The sequence below is a fragment of the Chelonoidis abingdonii genome, chromosome 17, assembly GCF_003597395.2.
Source record: "Chelonoidis abingdonii isolate Lonesome George chromosome 17, CheloAbing_2.0, whole genome shotgun sequence".
Taxonomy (NCBI): domain Eukaryota; kingdom Metazoa; phylum Chordata; order Testudines; family Testudinidae; genus Chelonoidis; species Chelonoidis abingdonii.
The window spans coordinates 9,626,977-9,644,417 of record NC_133785.1 but is presented as its reverse complement, the minus strand read 5'-3'; the positions used below and the strand labels follow the sequence as shown (position 1 = coordinate 9,644,417).

The 17,441-nt window shown below is 44.8% G+C and overlaps 1 protein-coding gene across 3 annotated transcripts in view; it reads right to left on the bottom strand.

Moving 5' to 3' along the window:
* Nucleotides 1–17,441, bottom strand: part of RTN3 (reticulon 3) — a 42,277-nt gene that overhangs the window by 17,065 nt on the left and 7,771 nt on the right. For 2 of the 3 annotated variants that reach the window (XM_032804405.2, XM_075073239.1), the window contains exon 2: nt 6,145–6,195. The exons of the other annotated variant lie outside the window; for it this stretch is intronic. In XM_032804405.2, coding sequence (XP_032660296.2) covers nt 6,145–6,195 — 51 coding nt within the window. The remainder of the gene's footprint in view (nt 1–6,144; nt 6,196–17,441) is intronic. 3 annotated transcript variants of the gene reach the window in all.

Sequence of the window (17,441 nt, the reverse complement as noted above, 5' to 3'; positions counted from 1 at the left end):
ACAGCTTCACACATGAAAGTTAGTCTCCAATATAGGGTTAACATTACAAGTAAGATCACAAATGAAGTAACATTTGGATACAGCCTGTTTGCTGTGCAGGCTCTGTGCAACAGGAGATATTGACGGGTCTTGCTACTATTATATGAAAATATTACTAGCATCCTAAAAGGGAAAAGGTTTGGTATGGAAAGTTAACTTTTAGACCTCTGGGGCACCTGGCATTGACCACTGTCGGAAGACAGGACACTGGGCTAGATGGACCTTTGGTCTGACCCAGTATGGCCACTCTTATGTTCTTAAATGGCCAATAGGAAACATAGCTTCCCATGATTTCAAAGGGCGGTTTTGGAATCCCCATCAATGGAGGATTAAAAGAACAGGGAGAGGGAGAGGGTTGCAGGCTGGGTGCTGTGGTTCTCAACCTAACACATTGTGGGTCACATATGCAGCCCACAATTATAAATCTGTTGAGAACCATTGTTCTAATGCAATGGTTTTTAACCTTTTCTCATTTGCGGACCACTAAAAAATTTCAAGTGGAGGTGTGGACCCCTTTGGAAATCGTAGGCAAAGTCCATGGACCTCCAGCGGGTCTGCTGACCACAGGCTGAAAGCCACTGTTCTAATGGATCTATAAAGGTACATTTCGCCAAAAACAAGGCTCTACAATTAAAAGGTTCATCTGAAACACAGGCCTCCTATATGTGATTGACTTGCATTCCCTAAATCAGAGTATGGATAAAGACAGACACTAGAATCACACTACAAAATCCATATTCAAGTCAGGCAGCTTGGAGAGAGTGATCTTGCAGTTTCTAGGGGGAAAATACTCAGATGTTTCTTATGGCTTGAGGGATAAGAGACTGAAGGAAAAAATTCACAGAGTAAGGCCAGAAGGGAACATTACATCATCAAGTCTGATCTCCTGTGTATCATAGGCTACAGAATTTCATCTAGTTTGCACTGAGCTCAAATGAGGCTCTGTCCCTGTTAATTTATGGTGCATGAAGGTGGCACAAAAAGCTACCTTTTAAAAAACTGTTTCCTTTTGCTTTTTCATTTTAAAATGGAGGATCAAGACATCTCAACCCAGCTTCTATATGGAAATATGAAAAATTGTCAGTATCTATTTAACTGCAATGGCAAGCACACACTTAGGGAATACTGATCTGGTATGCAACTCCTCTGTTCTTATAGCCATAGGACTGCCAAATTAGACCAGATCTGGGTCCCACCTAGATCAGTATCCAATCTCCAAGTGTCCAGATGCTTCAGAGGCAGATGCAAGAATCCCACAACAGGTTTCGTCATTTATAAAGTCAAAAAACAGACCAAAGGGACTAAATTGTCCTCTCGTCACTTTAACATGAGCACTTCACAATTGTGAAAATATTTCTCTTCACACCTATGTGAAGTAGGGGAAATGTTCTTATCTTCATTGTACAGAGGAGAAATTGAAGCCTAGAGAGACTAAGTGTATGTCTACACTAGAAACCCTACAGAGGGCACAGCAAAAACACTGTAGTGTAAATGCTTAACTACAGTGATGGAAGAGGTTCTTCCACCATTGTAGTAAATCCATCTCTCTGAAAGTGGGTTGATGGAAGAATTCTTCCTCAACCTAGCATGGTTGACACTGGGGCTTAGCTCAGATTAACTAAGTGTCTCAGGGTTGTGTTTTTTTCATACCCCTGAACGACGTAGCTAGGTCAACCTAGCTTTCTAATGTAGACTAGACCTAAGTGACTTGCTCATGGTCACACAGGAATCTGCGGCAGAGCAGGAAATTAAATGTGGATTTCCTGAGTCCCAGGGAAACTCCCTCACTTGACCATCCTTCCTCTTTGGGTTCAAAGCCATTTTAAGAAATCCTATAAAAGCTACCCTTAGAATGGGAGATATCTGTAGGAGCCTTGCTCAGCTTACAGGTCGGACCAACTTGCTATGGTCTCTCCCACGGGATAGAATTCAGTGTTGAGGTCATTTCTTTCTCAGATTTGAGAGTTAGCTTATATTTGGTTCTCCTTCTGAAGTGTTCTGCATCTTGCTGTTTTACCACTTGCTTAGTTTGTTTTCACAAACTTAAGTAAAATTTGCTACTTTAAAGTCTAACGGTATGTTAGCTGATGGAAAAACAAATTTACATCAGAGATCTGTAGCTAGCTAACAACAAAGTGATGTAGCAATCACTACATACTTATCACTTTAATAAGGTGATAGACACTTGATTTAGAATCTTTAACAGCATGTGCACACCCCTCCCCCCACCCCCCCAAGTGATCAGCTTAAAAAAAATTCAGGCTTTTTTTTGCCACTGAACTAATTTGTGTTATCTCTAATTCAAGCAAATACAACAGACATTAAGATTGAAGCTAAAAACGTGCAAAGCAGTATCAGCACCTGACAGCCACAGCACCAAGATAGGAAGTTAGCCAGCAGACACTTTGCAGTCAAGCTAGGTTGCAAAGGACTTTAGTAACAGAGACAGAATAGAAAGAAAAATGTTTTTTAAAAGGCTGTAACCGGCTAACAACTTTGTTCCCACCGCTTGCCCCAAAGTTCTTCAGTATTGCAACTTCCTATTCCAGATGCCTGGAGTGTACTGTGCCAGCTGGGTGAATTGCTTAGACAGCCAAATAAAGAATTTGTATTTCTGATACTGCATAGCAGGCTTTTCCTTAGATTATCCTATTCATGTAAGTTGGGAATCAGCTCTTTTCCTTAGCCCTTTCTGAAGGATGACCAGCTTTGAAGTTTCCTAACCGTCTGGTCAGCTAAGGCACGACAATCTTTCATTCTGCCCTGGAGTTCTGGCTGTCCCTTATATGCAGGTGTCAAAATTTATTCAAGTTTAACTGTGCACATGAAATCAGGGTTAAACTAGTAACTCTGGTGGCTCCAACAGACCCAACTTTTTGTTTATCAAGTTAAATGAACAGCACCTCCAACGACTGGCTGATACAAGGGCTAAGCTGATGCACTCATGTCTTGTCTGAATACTTCTGGTGTTTCCAGCACTCAAAGTTTCCGAAATTTCAAAAGGTGTGTGCTGAAAAACTAGAACTGGGGGATGCAAGTCAAATCCACATGAGAACACTCCTAGATTACGGACGCTATTGCCCCATTTGGTTTTCAAGAAATCGTACTGCTAAGGGATTGGATCTAGATGAATTTGCCTATAACTATCTTAGGCCCTGTCTTTACGGAAAACTTGTACCATTTTAACTATGCTGGGATAGTTAGGGTATTACAACATCCCCCCCAAGTGCAGAGGCATTTATATCAGTATAAAGGTGCTTCCTGCTGATATACTTATTTCTATTCAGGAAGGACAATAAGCTTTACAGGTATAAGGCATCCTTATACTTGTATAATTGCGTCAAATACCAGGGGCTGTACTGGCATAACTGTTAGTTAAACATCACAGCCTCTAAACAAAGTAATTGTACTGGTACAAAATCTGTGTTTAGACCAAGCCTTTGGTTTAGTGAATAGCTTTGTTCCTGTAGAGCAGTGGTTTTCAAACTTTTTTTCAGGGGACCTAGCTGAAGAAAATTGTTGATGCCCGCAACCCAATGCAGCTGGCGATGAGCAGTTTGGTGGTATGGGAGGGGGCTCTGGGCTGGGATGAGGTGGGAGGGATAACTTAGTGGTTCACACATTGGCCTGCTAAACCCAGGGTTGTGAGTTCAATCTTTGAGGGGGCCATTTAGGGATCTGGGGCAAAAATATGTCTGGTCCTGCTTTGAGCAGGGGGTTGGACTAGATGACCTCCTGAGGTCCCTTCCAACCCTGATATTCTATGATTCTGTTTGGGGTGCAGGAGGGGGCTCTGGGTTTGGGGAGTGGATCAGTGGGTGCAAGTGGGATGCGGCCTTACTTGTGGCGGCTCCCAGTCAGTGGCGCACTAGGCGGGCTAAGGCAGGCACCCCAGAAGCAACCAGCAGCAGGTCTGGCTCCTAGGCAGAGGTGTGCAAGTGGCTTCGTGTGGTTCTCGCCTGCAGGCAACGCGCCCCTACCCCACCCTCTCCCCAGCTCTCATTGGCCAGGAACCGGACAATGGGAGTACGGAGCTGGTGCTTGGCACTGGAACTGGGACGCCTAGGAACTGGACTTGCAGCTGGCCGCTTCCTTAGCTGGCCGCTTCCTTAGCTGGCAGCACAACTGACAGGACTTTTAATGGCCTGGTAGGTGGTGCTGACCAGAACCGCCATGACCCAGTGCCTTACAGTCTGCGATTCAGTACTGGGTCACAACCCACAGTCTGAAAACCACTGCTGTAGAGAATGGAAACAAGTCATTTCAGACCTCAAGCAGTTTTCCTATCTTAAGTTTCTCCTTATACTAAACTATGGGCCAATAGTTTATCTCCCCATCCCAGATTAGAAAAAGGTGGCATATTATGGTACCTGTTATCTAGTCATTTCTATTCTGTCAGCTATTGAGCTTTGGCATCCTATTAAGTATATGGTTTAGAAAATATATTTGGTTGCTTCACAGGTATAGGATGGTATCATTTGCATTCATGATAAGACATGGGATGAGATGTGAAATGGTGAGAGAATATAGCATTCCCCACTCCTACCACTGCCTGAACTATACAGGTAACAATTTTCTCCAGGGAATCCACAGCATAAGCTAAAGCACTGATGCATTTGCATTACTGTACTTACTGTTAGATGCATCACTATACGGTGGGTCAGAATTTCATACCAACAGCAAGCTACTGTAGCTACCAGAGAAGACACAGGGAGAGGCTTTGCTATTTTCTCTCCACAGCTGTTAGGTCAATGCCACTAAGGCACTGCATATACTAGTAGCCCCAATACCAGTTGGGGGGCGGGGGGCACTGTTGGCAACCAATTTAAATCAACAGGTCACAATTCCCAGCTTTTAGAAACATTCTGCTTAGGCTTGGGTAGGATAATTATTCAAAGAGGAACAAACAATCACTTATTTTAACTCTGTGCTGAAAGGATTTTACTGGGATTTTTTAAACAGTTTTTCCACTGACCAGGTTTCCAGCACAACATATACCTTCCACTAACACAGCTAGAACCTATCTTCTCTGTTAAAATGCTTTCTGATGGATATTATCCCCATTCCACAGACTAAGAAATAAGGAGAGGAAGGGACTTGCCCAAGGCCTATATGGCAAGTCAATATCAAAGCTGGGGGTAGAACCTATGAGGCTGGGTCCAAGTTGCCTTCTCTAACTACTAGACTAGTACTTCTCAAACTGGGGATGGGGTCCCCTCAGGGGGCCACGAGGTTATTACATGGGTGGTCACAGGCAGTCAGTCTCTACCCCCAACCCCGCGTTGCCTGCAGCATTTATAATGGCGTTAAATATATAAAAGTGTATTTTTAATGTATAAGGGAGAGGGGTCGCGCTCATAGACATGCTGTGTGAAAGGGGTCACCAGCACAGAAGTTTGAGAACCAGTGTACTAGACCATGCTGCCTCCCCTCAAAATAATGAGGCTCTTATAGCAAGACAAGTAAAGCACAGTGTTCCCCTCTAACTTTCTCTGCATTGCCGGCAGGACTGTGCCCAAGAAATGCACTGACTACAATGTCAATTCTCAGTCGGCAGCTGGATGAAAAGAAAAGCCACAACATAGTATGGGCAGCCAGTCCTACATGTCAGCCAACTGCCTCCCGGGATTGTGGTACTAATCCACAAAGAATTCAGCAAAAGATAAAGACTATCAGTAGTTTCACAGGAGCTTTCCACATGAACAGCAGCAAACCTGTCCTGTTCTCCCGAACCTCTATTTCTTCAGAGTTGTTATGTACATTAGGAAACCCTGCACGTGCTCCAGGGCTCACAGCTATAGATCCCTTTTGCCAATTTGCTGTTGATAGCACTAGGTAACTGCTGTATGAGGGGGGAAGAGCATGTCTTTATCTTTCTTACACCAAGAAGAATGTATTGTGCACTAGCAACCAGGCCATAAGAGAGTAGCTTGGCTGAACCAGATCATTAGCCAACAGCTGCTTAGTAGGTCACACAGTGAACTGTTTTGAAGCTACTTACAGGTTTTTAAGGGATAATTCTGGACAAGAGAAAGCCTTATGCCCCAGTTACAGCCTTTCTCAACATTTTTCTTTTATTAGTGTACAAGAAAATGACAGACTTGCCTTGTGAAGTCGTAAAGAGAGAGACAGGCTGAGAGGAAGAAACAAAGGAATCTGAAAGAAAATATACAGGATGAGAATTTGACAATTATACACACTGCTTTGCAGTGAATCTCAACGGGTGCAGAAAGACTACTGGGAGGGGGAAAGAGCTTCTTGATCCATTCACTCACCTTTGTGCAACAGCTCATTACTTTTTTTTTTTTTTTTTTAAATGAAGCAACTATGAATATTAAGCCAAGCAGTCAGTTTCACTCCACTTGCCTAGAAAGGACCCGTCTCCATAATATACTGTTCCATTGTTACTTTATGAGGGAAATGGGGGACAGTCAGTGCTTGTGTGAATTGACTAGGTATTCCTTAGGGTTTTGCAAGTGTCTTCAGTACTAAGTGCACATCTTCTGAAGTGGTGGTAACTGCATCAGCTACACCCATCTAATAAATGGGTTTTCAATACTGCCACAACAGACTGTTAATACAAGTGACACCAAAGCAAAAAAGCTTGCACACATATTAATATATGTGGGGTTACTGAAAGATGATTCCCTTGTTAAAAGTTTGATTCCCACTTGTCTTAGCTATAAACTACACATCTCCCCAATCCCACTACAAAACAAAATACGTTTACTCTAATGAAGGCTGCATGGGAAGTGTACTATAGATCCAATCTAAACATCCAACTTCAAAGACAGAATCACCTCTGGCAACTACACAGACCACTTTCTTTAGATATGGTTTTCTATTCTCATAGCATCTCCTAAAATGTATCTAAAACAGCCTTCATTAAAATCTGGTTTGGGTACTAGAATCACGGGAGATGCCCATGCACTGTTGGAGGGGCGGATTATACCCATTTGTAGCATGCTTTGGATCTCCCATTCTATAGCAGCTCCAAACCAAAACCCTACCATTACACCACTGTCCCATAACTCTTATATTGGGATATCTAAAAAAGACTGTCTAGAAACAAGGGGATTTATTCTTATTTTCACTTGCAAGAGCAGAAAGGAAGTTGTTGGACTCTATTCTAAGAAAGACAGCCAACCCGGTGGGATTTTTGTCTCTCACATACATGTGAAAATATGGCCTTTAGAATTTAAACTGATTTTACCATATAAAGGATGAGTTCATCAGTCTCTCTGTATGAAATTTCAAAAGCTTATTTTTCACATTTCAAGTACATGGTATACCAGGGGTTGGCAACCTGCGGCAAGCGTGCCAAAGATAGCATGCGAGCCGATTTTTAATGGCATGCTACTGCCTGCCGGGGTCCCGGCCTCACTCAGCCCCCCCGCCAACTGCTCTCACCTGCGAGAGCAGGAGGCAGAAGCTTGGTCTTGCTGGCAGCCAAGCTCCCCCTTTCCCCACCTCTTCCCCCAGCGTGGTGCTTTCCTGCCTCTTCCCCTCCCACTTCCTCTCCCTGCCGCCGATCAGCTGATCGCCCTTGCAAGGAGGAGGGGGAGCGGAGCCATAGTGTGCTTGCTGCTCAGCGGAGGAGGCAGAGAAGAGGTGGGGATGGGCCCCCTGGGGGAAGGGGTGGAATCGAGGCATATCCTCTCCAGCCCCCTGCCGTGAGCACCCCAGCCCTCTGCCCTGACCCCTGCACCTCCCCCTCCACACACCCATCCCTCTGCTCTGACCCCTGCACCTCCCCCTCCACACACCCATCCCTCTGCCCTGACCCCTGCACCTCCCCCTCCACACACCCAGCCCTCTGCTCTGACCCCTGCACCTCCCCCTCCACACACCCAGCCCTCTGCCCTGACCCCTGCACCTCCCTCTCCACACACCCAGCCCTCTGCCCTGACCCCTGCACCTCCCCCTCCACACAGCCAGCCCTCTGCCCTGACCCCTGCACCTCCCCTCCACACACCCAGCCCTCTGCCCTGACCCCTGCACGCTCCATAAACCTGGCTGACACGTCTGACCAGAGACCAATAGGGGATCAAGATGACTTTCAAATCTTGGTGGGGAAGTCTTTGTTTGTGCTTTTTTTTTTTTTTTGGTTGGTTGTCGCTCTCGGGACTAGAGGGACGGGTCATCGTCCGGCTCTCAATCTTCTAAATCCAGTCTCTCCATGTTTAAACTTGTAAAGTAACTAGCCAGGCAAAGCGTGTTGTTGTCTTTTTTTGTTTCTCAACTTGTAAATGTTCTTTTTTGCTGGAAGATTTTCCTCTGTTTGCGATCTCTCTCTTTCGTACGAAAGAGAGAGATCGCAAACAGAGGAAAATCTTCCAGCAAAAAGAACATTTACAAGTTGAGAAACAAAAAAAGACAACAACACGCTTTGCCTGGCTAGTTACTTTACAAGTTTAAACATGGAGAGACTGGATTTAGAAGATTGAGAGCCGGACGATGACCCGTCCCTCTAGTCCCGAGAGCGACAACCAACCAAAAAAAAAAAAAAAGCACAAACAAAGACTCCCCACCAGATTTGAAAGTCATCTTGATCCCCTATTGGTCTCTGGTCAGACGTGTCAGCCAGGTTTATGGAGCCTTTCTTAACCCTTTAGAGGTAAAAGAGACATTAACCCTTAACTATCTGGTTATGACACTTGTTATGATCAACTTCCTGTGTGACCTCAAGCAAAGGCCACTGCCTCAGTTTCGCACCTCTAAAGCTTTAATACTGAGGTCCAATAACAAGGCAGTAGCACAGAAAGAATAGAACCCTGGAGTCCTTACTCCCAGTCTCTTGCTTGAAGCACTAGACTATGTTCCCTCTGTAGTTTTTTTTTTGTTTGTTTGTTTGCTCAGAACCAGTTTCTCCAACTCTTCAGCTATCTGCAGATGACTCATTTACCTTCCGCTATAATCCTGTGGAAACAGAAGGTCAGCAAGTTTTGGAACTTCAGGAACAAAGTTTCAAACTTTTTGCCAAGAATTCCACCAAGTCTACACCATGGGAAGAGAGTCTACCAGTCTAACCTGACAGCCGTCTCATTTTCCCCACACAAAAGCCCGCTTCTTAACAGCAGATTTTAACTTACAAACTATTTATCTCTGCTTTGCATAAACAAAAGTGGCTGTTTATAGTTGTTAATCAGTGATGATTGGGATGAGAAGTCTGCACAGGGTCTCCTAATGACAAAAGCATATTGAATGGCTTCAGACTGCATTCTTCAGTCCTAGGTCTGTGTAGCTGAACAGAGATCCAATGGAGGAATTATGAAGAGTTTTTCACCTCAAACCCCGTGCCAGCATTCATTATGCTTTTCAAACTCAGATGCTCTACCAATGAGGCTATTTAATATCTTTAACAATAGGAATAGCTTCAAGTAAACATTCATTTTGATTTCTCAGACTTTGTAAGAAGCTTGCAAAGGGTTCTCGGAAACCAACTGCAAGCCTGACATTTTTAGTGGTTTGAAACTCAGCTCGTTTTGACAGACCCTGCATCTCAGACCAAAAAAACAGTATGGCCAATAGCTATAGGATTTTGTAGTTTCAAAGGACTGCAAGTATTTTTTACCTGGCTGTATCATCTCTCATAATGCCAGAAAGCATCCCAAAACAAAACCATTAGCCCCATCCAAAAGAGATATACCTTAGTATATTGATTTCTGAACAAGCCCTTTACTAAGGCCTAGGATTTTCAAAAGTCACTAGCAATTGTGGACATCTCAGTTTTTGGTTAACCAGTTTGCCACACTTTAAAGGGGCCTCATTCAGTAAAGGAGGAGCACCTGCCCTCTTCAGATCAAGATGCTTTATGGTATCTTAAGGTGGGGACCCAAGAAAAGTTGAGTCACTCAAAACCACTGGTTACCTGTGAAAAGCGTTGGTTTAGTGCTGCTTCTGCTTATTTCCTTGTTGCACTCTCCTGCTCTTTTACATCAGGAGCAACCAACAGGTTTTAACAAGATGCTCCAGTGAATTAAGGCTTCCTCTGCTCCCCTAGAAAGCCTGGAGCTGTAGTGTCTCAGTGTTTTTGGTCGGAGTGAAGGCTTTAGATGCTCGCCTAACAACTATTAAATGCTGTCTAGGAAGATAAAGCTCAACTCAACGACATCTGCTCCCCTCTAACGATGGGCCGGAGAATGGTTTGTGCTGTGGTCAAAGCTTCTCATTTAGGAGCTGTGATTGGGTGAAGAAGAGCATGTGAGATCTCTTCAGCAGGACACCTGTGAAGACAGTCTAGCCAAATGGATTAAGTTTGGAGGCCATATGGGCAGGCTGCTGGCATGGTGATAAATCTGGTTTAGAGAGCACATAATGCTGAGAACTACACTCACATTCAGGCAGATTAAGTGACCCACGGACTATGTGTTCTATGGGTATTATGAGAGGCCTGTAGACTTAGACCCAGTGCTTTAACACCGGAGATATAATAGTATTCTTAAAATACACTAAGAAATATCTAACAGGTGGAGCATAGCAAATTAACCATGACTGGTATGGTTATACTGAGGCCATGTCTACACGAGGCCTTAAATTCGAATTAAACGGCTTTAATTCGAATTTATGGAGCACCCATCCACATGATGCAGCCCTCTAATTCGAATTAAAGGGCTATTTAAATCGATTTTAGTACTCCTACTAAACCACAGGAGTAACCCTAAAATCGAATTTACTAATTCGAATTTAGTGCAGTGTGGGACGGAAATCGAAGTTAATGGCCTCCAGGAAGCTATCCCACAGATCACCACTGACCACTCTGGACAGCACTCAAACTCCTATGCACTGGCCAGGTAAACAGGAAAAGACCCGTGGAGGTTTGAATCAGTTTCCTGTTTGTCCACCGTGGGGCTCTGAGCAGCAGTTAATCACGCTGCACCTTTTAAAAATGCAGTCTCCTGAGAATAGAAAAAGAGCTCCCGCATGGACCACAGAAGAGCTTTTGGATCTCTGGAGTTGCTCCTAAAACATGCAGGTTCTATGCAGAGCTACATGCAATTTTGGGGGCTTGGCTACCAGTCGCCATCCTTAATCGTGGATTCAGATGACCTGATTTCAGTTTCAACTGTGGCTGAGGATTCTGCAGAGGGGGAAGATCAGGAAGAGGTACATGAGGGAGACATTGCTGATACCACACAGCTCTCAATTACCAACAGCAGCCAGGAGTTGTTTCTGACCCAAGATTTAACCTTGCAGCAGGCTAATCAAGCCACTATCACAGAAAGTGAAGCCATGGAAGGGACCAGCGGTGAGTAAATGTTTAAATCAGTCATATTTAAAAACTAGCGTTTTTTATTATCAATTTTTAAGCATGCGTTGTCATTTCTTTTTAGCCATTACAGTTACATGAAAAGTTCCTTAACATGTCTGGGATGCATGAAAATCCTCCAAGAAATCTCCATGATTTGATATTGCAGGAAATCAAAGTGCCTTTTCAGTAAATTTTGGGGCAATGCTGCCTTAGCCGGTCTCCAATGAAAGATGCTTTGCCCCTCCAGGCATGCATGCCTGAATTTGGAATCATTGCTTCACAAAGCATAGATGCATAAGCGCCAGGACTCTGATCACAGGCATGAAACATTCACTCTGCCTCTTGTGCTGTAACTCTCACCAGAAGTTCTGTCGTTCATGTGTGACCTGGTTTAAATAAGTAATTGCTTTGTCATTAGAGAGAAAACATGGGCCATTATGCTCCTGTAATGCCACTCGATGTAGCTGGGGGAGGGACTTGTGCTGCGCATGATGCTTTAGCAGGAAGGGGTGAGACAACATAAAGACTTACCATGGCTGCTTGGAAGCAAATTTATAATGGTAGTACCAGCAAGCTGCATCTGTACTGTGCTCTTGAGCCCAGGGACAGAGTCTCCCAGTATTAAAAGATGAAAAATGTGACCTTAAAGTGAAATCACATGTCTCTGCGTAAGGTGCATAGTTTTGTGCTGTGTGAGTGAGTGGAATCATTGTTCTAAGAAATGTATCTTTTTACATACTTCTCTCTCTTACCTCCACCATACAGCTGTGCAGTGTTTTCTTTACTCACTACCCATCTGCCAGGCTACCCAAGAGACAGAGGAAAAAGAGAACGAGAGACGAAATGTTTTCCGAAGTCATGGAAGTCAGCCACAGTAACACAGCTCATATCATAGTGATTTGAAGGAACTGATAGCAAAATACAAGAAGATGCCAGTGACCGGGAGGACAGGAGAGACGCTCGAGATGAGAGGTGGCGAGAGGAAGACCGGCAGGTAGAAGAGAGGTGGCGCAAGGAAGACAGCAGGAAGATCAGAGGTGCAGGGAGGAAGATAGGCGCTGGCGTGATGGAACACTGGAGCTGCCTGCGTGATCACACTGATATCCTCAGACGCACGTTGATTTGTTCAGGAACAGCAGCGGGGTTACAGAGTGCCACTGCAGTCCATGTTTAATCACCCTCCAAGCTCCCAGGTTCCATATCTCCCTCACGCAGACGTGTTAGAAACGCGTGGGGAAGGCTTCCTGCACCAGCACACTCCACCCCATGGAGAGCCCAACCAAAAGGCTGTAATGAAGCTGAAATGTATTTCATGGGCTTTTCCTTACCTGTGATCCTCCTCCCAAAGCACAGCTTTCAGGGATACCTAGATAAATCTGTGCCTCTGAATATAGTTCCTTTCTAATCAGACATCACATCCAAAGGGGGAGGGTGCTTTTATTACAGGGAATGATCCTTTAAAAATGAACGCATGTTTTTAAAGCAATAACAAATGAGTTTTAATAAAGATTAAATGATTTTTAAACATACTGGCTCTCTTTCCTTCAGCCACATGTAATGAAAGGTGGGGGGTTGATTTTGAAAAAGTCCTGCAGCAAGCTGTAAGTAAAGGGGACGGTGGGTTGCTTACAGGGAGTCAATAGAGGCGGGAGTGTTCATCAAGGGCAAAGAAGCACTGCAATCACACCATACCCTGGCCCACGACAAAACCATTTTCAGGCTTCTCTGATGCGCACCGCCTCCTGGTGTGCTCTTCTAATCGCCCTGGTGTCTGCTGCTCGTAGTCAGCGGCCAGGCGATTAGCCTCAGCCTCCCACCCCGCCATAAAGGTATCCCCCTTACTCTCACAGAGATTGTGGAGCACACAGCAAGCAGCAATAGCTACGGGGACATTCTTTGGCTGAGGTCTGAGCGAGTGAGTAATGATCGAAAGCGCCCCTTTAAACGCCAAATGCACACTCTACCACCATCCTGCACTTGCTCAGCCTGTAGTTGAACAGCTCCTGAGCACTGTCCAGGCTGCCTGTGTATGGCTTCATGAGCCACGGCATCAAGGGGTAGGCTGGGTCACCCAGGATAACGACAGGCATCTCAAACATCGCCCACTGTTATTTTCTGGTCTGGGAAGTAATTCCTTGATGCAAGTCGTTTAAGAGAGTACTGTTTCTGAAGACGCGCGTCATGAACCCTTCCTGGCCATCCCACGTGGATGCTGGTGAAACGTCCCTTGTGATCCACCAGTGCTTGCAGCACCATGGAAAAGTACCCTTGCGGTTCACGTACTCGGCGCCCTGGTGCGCTGGGCCAAGATAGGGATATGGGTTCATCTATGGCCCCTCCACACTTAGGGAATCCCATTGCAGCAAAGCCAGCCACTATGACCTGCACGTTCCCAGAGTCACAAACTTTCGTAGCAGCAGCCTAACGATTGCTTGGCTACTTGCATCACAGCAGCCCCCACGGTAGATTTTCCCACTCCAAATTGATTCGCGACTGACCGGTAGCTGTCTGGAGTTGCAAGCTTCCAGAGGGCTATTGCCACTCGCTTGCTCCACAGTGAGAGCTGCTCTCATGTCAGTATTATGGCGTTTCAGGGCAGGGGAAAGCAAGTCACAAAGTTCAAAGAAAGTGCTCTTACGCATGCGAAAGTTATGCAGCCACTGGGAATCGTCCCACACCTGCAAAACTATGCGGTCACCCAGTCTGTGTGCTTGTTTCCCGTGCCCCAAATCGGCGTTCAATGGGCAGAAGCTGACCCCATTACCCAGCAGTGCTCAAAATGCTGGTCTGCGGTTAGGGAGAGTAGATCACTCTCTATGTCGTCATCATCACCATCATTAACATCTGCTCCTGTCGGTGCGCAGCTGCTCCTCAAACTCCGAAGTCCTCCTCTTTGTCCCTCCTCCTCCACCTCCTCCTCCCCTCTCCTCCTGAATTTTCAGGTCAGGCTCAGCATAGACAGCAACGAGAAGTGTGCGAGCTGTTAAACATTGCACGATGCTTAACTGGTCTCTCATCAGGTCCATGGTCTCCGCAGGGTCATGGTCTCAGCACTGGGGTCCATGCTTGCTGTGCTATGGCGTTTGCTCTCTTCACCCAGGAAAAACGGCGCGGAATGGTTGGCTGCTGCTTTCACAAAGGGGGGGGTGAGGCTGTACCCAGCAGCACCCGGGACAATGTTTTTGGTCCCAGCAGGCACTGGGCTGAAAACCAGGAAGTGGGAACTATGGGATAGCTGTGTCACAGCTACCCACAGTGCACTGCTCCTGAAATCGAAGTAAGACATGGGCCATGGACGCACAACTTCGATTTGAGATTCGTGGTGTGGATGCTCTAATTCGAATTTATAAATTCGGTTTTATAAATTCGATTTAGATAACTTCGATTTACTTCTGCCGTGTAGACAAGGCCTGAGACTTGGCAGGATCCAGTAAAATAAAGCACTCTCGAGACTTGGCAGGATCCAGTAAAATAAAGCACTCTCGTGTGCCACAAGACCCAAGCTCTCTCCGTGTTTCTCAGCACTTGTTACAGGACATCAGAGCACACCACTCCCTATGTGACTCAATTCTCTCATCTATAGTACTTAAAACAGCTTATTGTGAAATGCTTTCAGATTCTTAGCTATAAGGTACCGAGTGCTAAGCATTACTGTCGGTACAGTTCTGGGTCCCCATTGGTCAGATGCTGCCTTTTATCTAACAAATCCATTATATTTTAGCTATACAAGTGTTTATTGTATAAACACAGTACAGCACAATATAACTAAGCAGCATGATCATTATTTACCTAGTCAAAAATGGTGCTGTTTTCCATCAAGAACTTGTGATCTGTATGTCATCTTTTTGCCTCTCTAACCCAAAGTCAAAGATCTTATTTTCTGGTTTGAAATACAATTTGATTTCTTATTCGCTCTGGCATTACTTTATTGCTCTGCATATAATATTACTACATTTCTCCCCCTATCAAGCCGGTAATTTTTAAGTGGACGCTGAAAAGCCTGTGATCTTAACTGCTACAAAACCAAACTAATTTTTCTGGATTCTGTAAGCAGAGGGGCAACTTATCTATTAGATAAAGCCATTTTGGCTAGCTGGGCTGGAAAGGACTTCTGATTCATAACATACAGCTTTGAACTGTCACATCAGATGGGTTTTCTTATTTAAAAGAAAGTTACATAGTGGAGCTTCAGAACTTCATTCATCAGACACACAGCCACTGGTATTTTACGTGTTTTGAGAATCAATTTTTCATTAGCAATTAGTGCTGGTTTCACAGCCCGGAGACAGATGTCCTCCATATTTATCATACAGCATAGATAACAGCAGTGTATGCTTATCCAGCACTGTCCAACCCTTTTCAAAAAGACTATCCTAGCACTGATCTGCCAGCTGAGACGAGGAGATGATCTGCAGAGATTGAAGGGAGCAGATGTACCCGTCTGGGAAGTTTCAACGTTCGCCTTTGTTAACTAGTAAAGAATGTCTTAGCTAGTATTCCCTTGAAATAATCAGGGATCAGGGAGCTGCCAGTTATGGTGGTAACCAATTCACCAGCACACTGCCCGTACCAGCACTGCCCCCATCAATACAGACAGGGAGTTGTAATTCTGCCTGGCATTTCTTTGCTGCTGAATAAAATGTCCACCCAACACAAGAAGGCAGGCTGGCAACTTTGCCTTTCTGTGCTATGGGAGATAAATTAGGATGTCCTACAAAAGGAGGACAGTCAGAATAGCAGAGACGCTTGCTGACAGCCTTGTCACTAACCTCACATTTGTGAGGCATTTGATTAAATAAAGTTATAGTTAAACTTGACCTGAGCTATGAAGTTCAATTTCAGGTCACGGAATGGTTATTTGTTACAACTGCATCTGCATCATTGTGTCCCATCAGACACTGTAACAATGAATAAAAATATTCCAAATTAAGCATATTATTTTTATGAAGAGCTACAAAGTCATGCAATAGTAATAACTATTGATGAGAGGGGACAGCTACAAACTGGACACTAATTCCACATATTGATGTTCCCCAATGTTCAAACCCCAAGCAAGAAGTGGAAGAGGAATATGAATAGCTGCTTCACCTCTGAAGCCTTCCATTTAGTTGCAGTCAAACACACGCCCCACTAGCTATTTAAAATAAAGCTTTCCTGGGGCTCAGAGAAGCTTTCAAGGATACAGAATGCTTGTTACTCAAGAGACTAACTTCTAAATCTCATCTAAAGGGCTCTTTAACATAAGGATAACGCTTAAGAAACTACTCCACCATCCTCATACAAATACAGATACGGTTGAATAGACTTTTCAGGCACCTCTTATGCCTTTTTTTTTTTACTTTATGTTTCTATCAAATCAAGTAGAGATTTCTACTCCAACTGCCTTTGCAACGTCCAGTCATGGATGTAGCAATGTTATCAACCTTAACTAGCTCTCGGAATCAACCAATAAAGAAGGGGGTCTCCTGGCCTGCAGATTCCTCCACTACCATTTCTTTGTGCCCACTTATTTGCATAAAGCCTTGAAATCAGGTTTTATCAGTGAATTTGTAGTGTTTGATAACCACAGACTGAGGGTACGTCTACACTACAGGATAATTCCGAATTACATTAAACCGGTTTTATAAAACAGATATTATAAATTCGATTTCACGCGGCCACACTAGGCACAGTAATTCGGCGGTGTGCGTCCATGGTCCGAGGCTAGCGTCGATTTCTGGATGACTCGGGATATTCCCAGTTTTGCTTTGCGCCCGGCGATCTCAGCCAGGGGCACTCATGATAGCATAGAGAGTACAGAGGGGAGAGAGAACCATCACCTCATGCTAGTTTACTCGGCATAGACGGTACAGAACGCTGATAACCATCTCTGCTATCTGTGCAAAGCAAATGAATGTGGCTGTGTAGCGCGGAGTATCTCCTCTGTCCGCGGCATCCAGTACACATACGGTGACTGTAAAAAAAAAAAAAGCTCAACGGGCTCCAAGTGTGCCGTGCTATGGCGTCTGCCAGGGCAATCAGGGAAAAAGGCGCGAAAGGATTGTCTGCTTGTTATTCCCGAGGAAAGAATGATTCAACCCAGAATTCAAGAGCGGGAGACTGCGGGATATTATGGCGATAGCACGGAATAGCTACCCACAAATGCAACGCT